Source organism: Vigna unguiculata, chromosome 3 (genome assembly GCF_037176805.1).
Source record: "Vigna unguiculata cultivar grain cowpea cultivar isolate G323 ecotype 2 chromosome 3, ASM3717680v1, whole genome shotgun sequence".
NCBI lineage: Eukaryota > Viridiplantae > Streptophyta > Magnoliopsida > Fabales > Fabaceae > Vigna > Vigna unguiculata.
In genome coordinates this window covers 44,925,198-44,936,048 of record NC_140794.1, presented here as the reverse complement: position 1 = coordinate 44,936,048, position 10,851 = coordinate 44,925,198, and the positions used below count along the sequence as shown (strand labels likewise).

Below are 10,851 nucleotides of genomic sequence, written 5' to 3'. Positions count from 1 at the left end.
CAACCATGGCTGACATGTTCATTCTTTGTTCCTTGAATTTGCCGTCCTTTCTCTCTCTACAATGCCTTTGACCTTTTGCCATATCGCACCCTTTCTCTCACCAACACGCTTCTTCCTCTGCAGCCACCACCACCGTCTCAAAAATTGCACCTTCGCCACCTTACCCTTTTCTCCTGACACCCTTTTCCACCCAACTCAAAAAAAACACCGCCACTCACCTATCAATTGCCACCACCTTCACTTATCTCTTCACATTTCCCACCATCTCTAGACACTTCTCGTCATTCCCATCTTTCTGGGCACCTTTTTTTCACAACGCTTTATATTCTGTTCCAAACTCGTGCGGTCCTTTTTCGTTGGGGTTCTTGGGGTTCTTGTTCTCTGACAATTCTGTTCTGGGAAATCTCAGACATACGTAAAATGTGATCAGGAGATTTCAACCGTGTTTTCGTCACGTTGTAAGGACTAAGGACTAATCTCTTATGCGTGAGTCAACAACTACACGAGGTCTTGGGAATTGTGTTGTTGGGTCTCATGTTTTCTTCTTCTCGGTGGTTTTTGGATCATGGGTTTTTGAGGTTTGTCACCTTCTGATCCCTTTTTCAATACCAACCCTTTACACTAGAGTTTCTGGAAGTTTGGAATTTCCCAAGATCTAAATGAGTTGAAAGTGTTATCTTTCAAGAAGCACTGTGATGGAACCGGGAACCCCATTAGAGAGTTCTTCCAATTTTGACTCTTTAATGTACAATTCATCATCACATAGAAGTACCGTGTCCATTCAGTCCAGGAGTTCTGGTGTTAACAACTCCACCAGGGAAGTGAGTTTTGGCCACTCGGGATCCAAGCCATCGAGATATGGGTCAAAGGGTGCTGATTCCGAGTCTCTCAGTATGTCTCAGAAGGAAATAAGTGATGAGGATGCAAGGGTGGTTTATGTTGATGATCCTGAGAAGACAAATGAAAAGCTTGAATTTGCAGGGAATTCGATTCTTACCGGAAAGTACTCCATCCTCACCTTTCTTCCAAGGAATTTGTTTGAACAGTTTCATAGAGTGGCTTATATTTACTTCCTTGCAATTGCCGTTCTTAATCAGCTCCCTCAATTAGCTGTTTTTGGGAGGGGTGTTTCCATTATGCCATTGGCCATTGTGCTTCTGGTTACTGCTGTGAAGGATGCATTTGAGGACTGGAGGAGGCACAAGTCAGACAAAATTGAGAACAACAGGTTTGGATTGGTTTTGGTTAAAGATCAGTTTGTGAAGAAGAAGTGGAAGCATATTAGGGTTGGGGAAGTTATTAAAATCAGAGCAAATGAAACCCTTCCTTGTGATGTTGTGCTGCTCTCGACTAGTGACCCCACTGGGGTTGCTTATGTGCAGACTCTTAATCTGGATGGAGAGTCTAATTTGAAGACTAGGTATGCAAAGCAAGAGACTCAATCTAAGTTACCAGAAAAGGAGAAGTTAAATCTGTTGATTAAGTGTGAGAAACCCAATAGGAATATATATGGGTTTCAGGGTAATATAGAAGTTGATGGAAAGAGGTTGTCTCTTGGATCCTCTAACATTGTCCTTAGAGGCTGTGAGCTCAAGAATACCAAATGGGCACTGGGAGTTGCCGTGTATTGCGGCCCTGAGACCAAAGCCATGCTCAACAGCTCAGGAGCTCCATCTAAAAGGAGTCTTCTTGAGACTCGCATGAACTCTGAGATCATTATGCTTTCTTTCTTTCTTATAGCTTTGTGTACGGTGACCTCAGTTTGTGCTGGTGTTTGGTTAAACCGCCACAAGGATGAGTTGAATCTCTCACCCTATTATAGGAAGCTGGATTTTTCAAAGGGGGGAGAGGACAACTATAAATATTATGGATGGGGATTGGAAATTGTTTTCACTTTCCTCATGTCAGTCATAGTGTACCAGGTTATGATCCCCATTTCCTTGTACATTTCGATGGAGCTTGTCCGTGTTGGTCAGGCCTACTTCATGATCGGGGATTCGAAAATGTATGATAAGGCAACAGAGTCAGGATTTCAGTGCAGAGCTTTGAATATTAACGAAGATTTAGGCCAAATAAAATATGTCTTTTCTGATAAAACTGGCACACTGACTGAGAACAAGATGGAGTTTCAATGCGCAAGCATCTTGGGGTTTGATTACAGTTCAACGGCCGCCAGTCTTGAGAATGAGCAAGTTGAATTCTCTGTTCAAGGTGCATTTCCATCTTCAAATGTTTGTCTGTTCAAGTACAATAATACATTAGTGCATTTATTTTTCTTTAAATAATTTAAAGGATATTTTATGTCATTTTTACTCCAGCGGATGGGACCGTCTTTAAGCCAAAGATGATGGTGAAAGTTAATCAAGAGCTTTTGCAATTATCAAAGAGTGGATTTACAAATGAAGAGGGGAAACAGATTTATGATTTCTTTCTAGCATTGGCAGCCTGCAATACCATTGTGCCTCTTGTTGTTGACACATCTGATCCTATGGTCAAGCTGGTAGATTACCAAGGGGAATCACCAGATGAGCAGGCATTGACTTATGCTGCCGCTGCGTATGGTTTTATGCTAATTGAACGAACCTCAGGTCACATAGTCCTTGATATTCGTGGGGAAAGGAAAAGGTAGATTTAATTGCTTTTTCTTTTATAATAATTACTATCTGATTCTTTTTCTTCTGCAGGCAAACATGTTTTACATTGACAATCTGAAATAATTTGGAGTTAATGGTTTAGTATTAATGTTGTTGTTTCTGCTTACAGAAAGATATTCTGAAACATTTATATTATTGGAGTCTCTTATGTCTGTCACTATGTCATCATCTATATAGTTGTCTTCTTTCATGTCTTCTTAGTGTTCCTTCCTCCCTGGATATGTAGTGATTTAGTGTACGATGTTTTCCTTAATTAGGTTCCATAGCTATCTACTTTTAGTGAATATTTCTATTATTGGTCATGCAGGTTCAATGTCTTAGGTTTGCATGAATTTGATAGTGATCGAAAAAGGATGTCAGTTATACTGGGGTACAGTGACAATTCTGTGAAACTTTTTGTTAAAGGGGCAGATACATCCATGCTTAGATTGATTGACAAATCAATGAACACAGACATCCTAGAAGCAACTGAAAACCATCTTCGTTCTTATTCCTCTGTGGGTTTGAGGACACTTGTTATTGGGATGCGGGACTTAGATGCTTCAGAATTTGAGCAATGGCACACTGCCTTTGAGGTTGCAAGTACTGCTTTGATGGGTAGGGCAGCTTTGCTTCGCAGGGTTGCTATCAATATAGAGAAGAATCTCTGCATATTGGGTGCAACTGCCATTGAAGATAAACTGCAGCAAGGTGTGCCGGAATCTATTGAGTCTCTAAGAACTGCAGGTATTAAAGTATGGGTTTTGACTGGGGACAAACAGGAAACTGCCATATCTATTGGATACTCCTCTAAGCTTCTAACGAGCAACATGATTCAAATTATAATTAATAGCAACAGTAAGGAGTCATGTAGAAGACGTTTACAAGATGCCCTTGTCATGTCTAGACAACACATGACTGTGCCTGGGGTTACTCACAATTCAGGAGGAAGTGCAGGATCTGTTTTAACTCTTGCCTTGATTATTGATGGTACCAGCCTTGTTTATATTCTTGACAGTGAGCTTGAAGAAGAGGTAAGTGCCATTAAGTTTGTAATGTGTTTAGAATGTATTCCTTGCTTATAGGTGCTGACTTAGCTCAATGCTCTTGACTCCAGTTCTTTCAACTTGCAATTAGATGTTCTGTTGTTCTCTGTTGTCGAGTGGCTCCTCTACAGAAAGCTGGGATTGTTGCCCTTGTGAAAAAGAGGACAGATGACATGACGCTAGCCATTGGAGATGGTATGAAATCTACCATATACTTGTTTCAAATTGTCATTTCCCTTCAAAAGAAAGAAAAAGAAAAGACACACTTTGGAAATGGAGATTAATTTTGCTTGGGGTGTTTTTCATGTTTATGTAAAATGATGTGAATTTGTTGTAGGTGCCAATGATGTATCGATGATCCAAATGGCTGATATTGGAGTTGGAATCAGTGGACAGGAAGGTCGGCAAGCTGTAATGGCTTCAGATTTTGCAATGGGGCAGTTTAGGTTTTTAGTTCCTCTCTTGTTGGTACATGGACATTGGAATTACCAGCGACTGGGTTACATGATAATATACAACTTTTACAGAAACGCTATCTTTGTTCTTGTCCTATTTTGGTAAGTTAAAATACAGAAAATGAATATAATTAATTACTTGATTTCATCAAATAACTTTATATTTGTGTATGCCACCAGTCACTTCCATTTTTTTTCTCTCTATAAAATGATTTCTTAGTATTTTGGCATCTTAATTTTGCTGTGTCCGTTTTCCAGGTATGTGCTCTTTACTGCCTTCACATTGACAACTGCTATAAATGAATGGAGCAGCATGCTGTACTCAATAATCTACACTGCATTGCCAACTATTGTTGTTGGTGTTCTCGACAAGGATCTTGGTAAAGGGACTCTCCTAAAGAATCCTCAGCTTTATGGCGCCGGGCTGAGAAATGAGGCCTACAACAAAAAGCTGTTTTGGTTGACAATGGTCGATACTTTGTGGCAAAGCATTGCTGTCTTCTTTGCTCCCCTTGTCGCATATTGGGGAACCACTGTAGATGTAGCAAGCATAGGTGATCTTTGGACTCTCGCAGTAGTTATTTTGGTTAATCTGCATCTGGCCATGGATGTCATCAGGTGGAATTGGATTATTCATGCAGCCATTTGGGGCTCTATTGTTGCAACTTTCATAAGTGTCATGGTTATTGATGCTATACCAGCCTTTCCTGGTTTCTGGTATGTGCTATCTTTTCCTGATCTCTCTCCCTTTGAATTTTTATACAAATAAACCTTTTAAGTAGCATCATATTTTCACAACATGCATGGAAAGGATAGACAGATTTACTAATGTCAGATGTTCAATAAAATGTGTTTATTCTTTTGTATACATTATTAGTTTTTTTTTTTTTTTCATTTGGGGTGTCACTTGCTTTTCTTTGGTGTTTCTGTACTGTATCTCCATTTTTCATGACTTACGGTCCATCTTAGAACCAAACCATTGTATGACTGCAGAGTGGAATGAAAAATGGAAACAAAAACATGTTTGACTCTAGACAAGTAGTAGTTTTTTGTAACTTTTAAGTCACAGGTAACTTAATCCACAGGTTATACCTTAACGTAATTTCACTTTTACCTTGGTAAGAACATATTTAAGTAGTGCTTGGGAATTGGGGTGGGTTATATTTCTGGCTATATCTATATGTAAGGGTATTGTGGAAAATAGCTTAAAAAACTAAAATGACAACTATTTTGGAACTTAAACAGAAAGACTATTATTTCATAATTAAGGGAGTTTGTTTTAAGAGGCAACACAGATTGTCATTAATTGAACTTATTAGAAACCTCAAAATTTTGTGGGTCTGTCTTCTTATTTAATGAGTGTCTACATATAGAATCTGATATTTAGGTGTGTTGAAAAACTTGTGCAGGGCTATCTTTGATGTTGGAGGCACTGCATTGTTCTGGTTATGTTTGGTTGGAATTATAATAGCCGCATTACTTCCGAGATTAGTTGTAAAATATGTTTACCAGTATTATTTTCCCAGTGATATTCAGATTTCAAGAGAAACTGAGAAGTTTGGGAATCCAAGAGACAATGGAGGAAGACAAATAGAAATGCTTCCTGTTTCAGATGTTTCAGTAAGATAGCACATGGTAGCTTGTTCCCTTTACACAATATCTTTTTCTTTTGTAAAGTTACATATTCTTTAGGCTAAGTCACAGTGTTTCAGTTGGTTGCCAGATTTCTTGTTTCTATCCGAAGGATGGAGTTTTTGTTGCTATTCCTTTGTGTTGATATATTAGCTTGTTGTAAATTAAAAATATTATAGCAGATAAAGTACAAAGGTTAATTAAATGTTACAGTTTGAATTTATACATCAAGAGTTTTATTCATTTCCTGCTTCATGATGTTTGTTTTCCCCCTTAAGCTTTTGCTTGGTTCAATTTTGTTTTTATGCAAGGCTTCATGTTCTCTTAAATTATTATACAGATATTATGACACTTATCTTGTTTTTATGTGTGTTGAGAAGGACTAGTTTGACATTTGGTCCTCCACCTAAAAGATAAAAAAGAAAAAAACAAGAAACACCACCAAAGTCACAAGTAGGTCCAAATCTATGGTTATACCAATAAATGGGGCAAAGAGTTCTCTTATAGAGACATAAAGAAGCATTGTCTTTTTTCTACTTTTTGTGGGGACCTTATCAGTTATTTAGATGACCTTTTGAAACAGACTTTTTCCAGTTTTCTTATGAGTTAAACAATCTTCATTGTCCAGATATAATAACTGGATAACCAATTGTTAGAAAGTGGGGAATTGGATCAAACTTTCATTCATTTCTAATTAATATTTATCACACCCATATATTTTTAACATACATATTTATCTGTTTTATATTTTTAATAAAATAATATTTATACTTTTTGAATAAATGACTCTTTTACTCCGCTTGTATTGTAATTAATAAGAGGAAAGATGTATTGACACCACTGTATAATAAGAGAAAAAGATGTATTGATATCATACTTGTTTTACATTCATATAACAACTCTAAATAATGATAATAATATATTATACTAAATTATTTAATTAAAATATAAATTAAATTATTGGATATAAAATTTAATAGAATGGGTTGTAGGTGAGAGTGAAAAATTCATAAGGTTCTTTTAATAAAATGAATTTTATTTTTTTCTATTTTTAAAATTACAAAATTTTTTAATAGCAATTTAATGATTTAGTTATTTTATATTGAAAGCATGGGTTCAATTATAATGTCACTAAACTATAGATTATCTCAAAAAATATTTTAATATAAGAATAAAAAAATAACTATAAAAATTAAATTTATTAACTTATTATTATATTATTTTAATATATATATATATATATATATATATATATATTTATAATATAATATAATATAATATAAAGTATGATTGTTATTCTATTAATAATATAAGGAGGGTAAATATTTATTTTAAAAATTAGAGAGTAATATCACTTTTTTTACTGGAACTCGTTTTCTGGTTACTAGGTTATGAAACAATCTCACTTGTCATAGCATAATTATTGTTGGTCAAAGAAGGTTTTGCACTTGATGAGTGTTGAACACGATTTTTTTTTGTTACAGGAATTATAGCCACAACAATGTCTAAAGTTCATTTAAAAAGATCTCAACAACGAAATAATTTCCAAATAATTAAATAATTTGACTTTTTATTAATAAAAAATGTTACTATTTATAAATTTAAATTTAAATTTTTAATTCTCATAAATTTCCATTTAAATTTTAGTGAATATATTATTTTTAAATAAAACAAAAGAGGTGTACTGTCCTATATTAAAATATACAGAAAATAAACGTTCTTTATTAAAAATAAAGCGTGATTGATTTTGTTTTACTAAAACCATATGGAAGATGTTCATTATTTTTAAAATAGAAAAGATTAAAAGAACCAGTGCACTAATAATATAAGATTACTGTGTAGTAAATCATATAAATTTATCTATTTTATTATGTTAAATAGTGTCTGCTACAAGAAGGAATTCGCTTGAATCATGTTTGAGTTATTTTGTGTGAAAACTTTTAGTTGATTTTGATTTTCAAATCAAAATAAAAGTTAATTTACTTTAGAATAAAAACTTTTTTATTGAAAATATTTTAAAATAAGTATTTCTTTCAACTTTTTTTAAACTTGAATATAAAAGAAATAATTAATTAATAACGAGGTTCATTAAAAATCTTAAATATTAACTAATTTTAGAAATCAAAATAAAAAATAATTAGTTACTATAACTAATTTACATATCAATTTATAAATTTAAAATTATTGATATTTAAAATAATTTTTATTATAAATAAAAATTTATAATTAATTTATAAATTAGATTTTAAATTAGTCACTGACATTAATTATCAAAATTTGATTATCAAATAATTTAATGTTTAAATTGGTCAATAAATAGATAAAGCATAAATTGTATAAAATGCTACCAGCTTCTCCTACCTATAGCAGACAACCTTGGATTAAAAATGGACTCCTAAAGCTCTACTCTTCCCAGATGCTCTAACTATACAAACGAAACTATCATTACGATCATAAATAAATAGTTACTCACTATTTTGAGACATATGATAGAACATAAAGCTACGTACACCATAAAACACTAAAATGACTCTAAAATAGAGAAAAAGTGAGCTATCCTATTTTCAACTTTGATAAGATAAACAATTAAAGTTCTTAGTTGTAACGTCCCATTTAATTATTGAACGAAATTAAAGGAAACGTCACGCGATAATAGTACTGCAGAGTAGTCTTGGGGTCCCTAACACAACCCCTACTAAACTAGGCACACCACGATGCCAACAAAAACAGGATAGCTGAATACGAATACAACGTAGAATGTAGCGTAGAAATACGGAAAGAAATACATGGGCCTTGGCCCTAAATAAACACAAGGAAGACTCCAGCCCGGATGGCTAAGCAGCGGAATCACCATTCGCTTGTTGACCCTGAGAACCTCGCCCAACTGCTCCCATCAACCAAGTTGATGATCATCGCAAGGAAAAACGGCCACATACAACACAAGCATACAACAAAACGGGTAAGCTAGAGCCAACAACATATATCATGCAATCAAGCATATTTCCATCATCTCATCCACATAGCAACCAAACATGTTATGACTCTTCATTCAATACACTACGACTCGACTCGACTCATCCGGATACGTATAACTTGGTCGGATTCAGCGGATGCTTGCACTTGTGTGGGTACCTCTGCTCGAACCTGAGCTGCTCGATCCCTGAGCTTTGTAATACCAGTGTTATAATGAATCAAATCTCTCCCACCACAAGGTTAGCCCTTAGTGAGTTTCAGGCCTCCTGCTACTCCCACCACAAGAGTCAGTCCGCTCTAAGTGAGACTAACTGACTCCTCGGAGCGTCAGGATGCAACCTTACCTTGAATCCTTACCTAGTTATACAGATGGGGCACCACCATGAACACCCACTAACAGGGGCCATGGAATTACGTCCCGACCACTGAAGCGCAACCCCGGAGGTCTCACCTAGAGACCCCAAGGAAATTACACGCTGACACGGACCAACATTCGTAAAATCAGCAATAAAAGAATATTAAATAATATTATCAATTCCTTATCAACCCTTGAAGTTTAATCCTCATATCAATCACATCCCAAATCCATACCTCTGATCATCACCACCCCAATGAGTCTGGGGTCTCATCTCATATTAATCATGTGTTCCTTTGGTTCCAACCCATTCATTCATTTCACATGCCAATATCATACTCGACCCGTCATACTCAACTCATGCATCATGCCAAACATACCTCATGCTCCATTATATACATATCACCCATCATACAATCATACTCAACCAAAATAGATCACTCGGGAAACATCAAACATCCAATACATAGCACAGTCTCGCCCAGCACCTCGCTCAGGCTGAGGGGTCTCGCTCAGGCGAGACGTGCTCGCTCAGGCGAGCCTCCCCCTCACCTAGGCGAGAGCGCCAAAAACTAGGGCATGGGCAACACGGGATCTCGCTTAAGCGAGATCCCTCTCGCTTGGGCGAGTTGCCTGCTCGCTCAAAAATTGAGCGAGCCGCCCGGGCGACTTTTCGCGCAAAAACCTTAGGCGAGCTCCCTGTTTCATCTCGCCTAGGCGAGATGGACTCGCTTGGGCGAGATTAACAGGTCTCGCCACTGTTCTTCGCTGTACCGCCATGTTTTCCGGCCAAAAAAACACATGCAAGCTGTTTTCACACATCACAACAACAGATCCAACCATGAAATCAACAACCAATGCAGAAACAGTTCTAAAAAGACTCGAAACTAGAACCCTAGCTTTCCGTACCTGGAAAAGGTTAACAGAACCTCGACACGGGACCTCGGAGCACAACAACTTGAAAGGCGTACTTGCAAAACTGGCGAAAACAGCGGAGGACACGATTATTTTCGTACTTTAATCGGTGGAAAACGAATGTAAACCTCATAAGGTAAGTACAGTAGGTTAGAGTTACTTACGTGGAGCAGAAATCACAAGTCGAGCTCTTGTGATGGACTGGTTCGAGAGGAAGAAACGAAACCCTAGCAGAGGGGTGGCGGCTGCTGGGTTCAAGGCAAGGGCAAAGTGTCTCTGAAATGTAGGGTACCCTAGGTTTAGGGCAGACCTAAGGGCATTTATGTTGGGCCGGCCTTAGGCCCAACTACAAGGGCGGCCCACTGACATTAGAGCTGAAACAAAAACAAATAATTGGGCCTCACATTAGTCATGGTTCTACCTGTAATTCATGATTGTTGAACAAATGAATGATTAAGTCATAAAACTTAAAAAGAAGGTAAAAAAAATTTAGAACATATTTTAGAATAATAATGATTTTTGTAAAATAAAATTTGATTAATAAAAGTTCTATTTATAATTTTACTTATTTTAATAAAATAATCAAATATTACCTTTAAACTCTCCAACTATTTTTTAAATCCTTACGATTTTTGCCTAATAAATTAAATTGTCTTTTATGATACCAGATAAAATTGTTAGATATAGAACTCAATCTGATAAAAGAAACATATAAAAATTGATAATTAATCCAAATTACGGTTTTTTTATTCACATGTCTAAAATTAAAAATCACTTATAAGAAATTAAAATAATTACAATTTAACGTAATATCATTATTTATGATGCAGCTGTAGTGTTTT

General features: G+C 35.9%; 1 protein-coding gene across 1 annotated transcript; it reads left to right on the top strand.

Moving 5' to 3' along the window:
• On the top strand, window positions 1-6,021 carry LOC114176888 (phospholipid-transporting ATPase 1-like). The gene is made up of 7 exons (XM_028062077.2): window positions 1-2,211; window positions 2,319-2,625; window positions 2,962-3,667; window positions 3,751-3,874; window positions 4,017-4,236; window positions 4,393-4,851; window positions 5,544-6,021. The coding sequence occupies exons 1-7, from the start codon at window positions 696-698 to the stop codon at window positions 5,761-5,763; spliced, it is 3,552 nt and encodes a 1,183-aa protein (XP_027917878.2). The 5' UTR covers window positions 1-695; the 3' UTR covers window positions 5,764-6,021.
• The last annotated feature ends 4,830 nt before the right edge of the window (window positions 6,022-10,851 follow it).

What these genes read in the sequence shown, in the direction of transcription:
- LOC114176888 (XM_028062077.2), top strand. Translation starts at nt 696, where the DNA reads ATGGAACCGGGAACCCCATTAGAGAGTTCTTCCAATTTTGACTCTTTA. An exon ending in GACGCTAGCCATTGGAGATG is followed by an intron (nt 3,875 to 4,016) that starts GTATGAAATCTA and finishes AATTTGTTGTAG; the next exon opens with GTGCCAATGATGTATCGATG. An exon ending in TTTGTTCTTGTCCTATTTTG is followed by an intron (nt 4,237 to 4,392) that starts GTAAGTTAAAAT and finishes TCCGTTTTCCAG; the next exon opens with GTATGTGCTCTTTACTGCCT.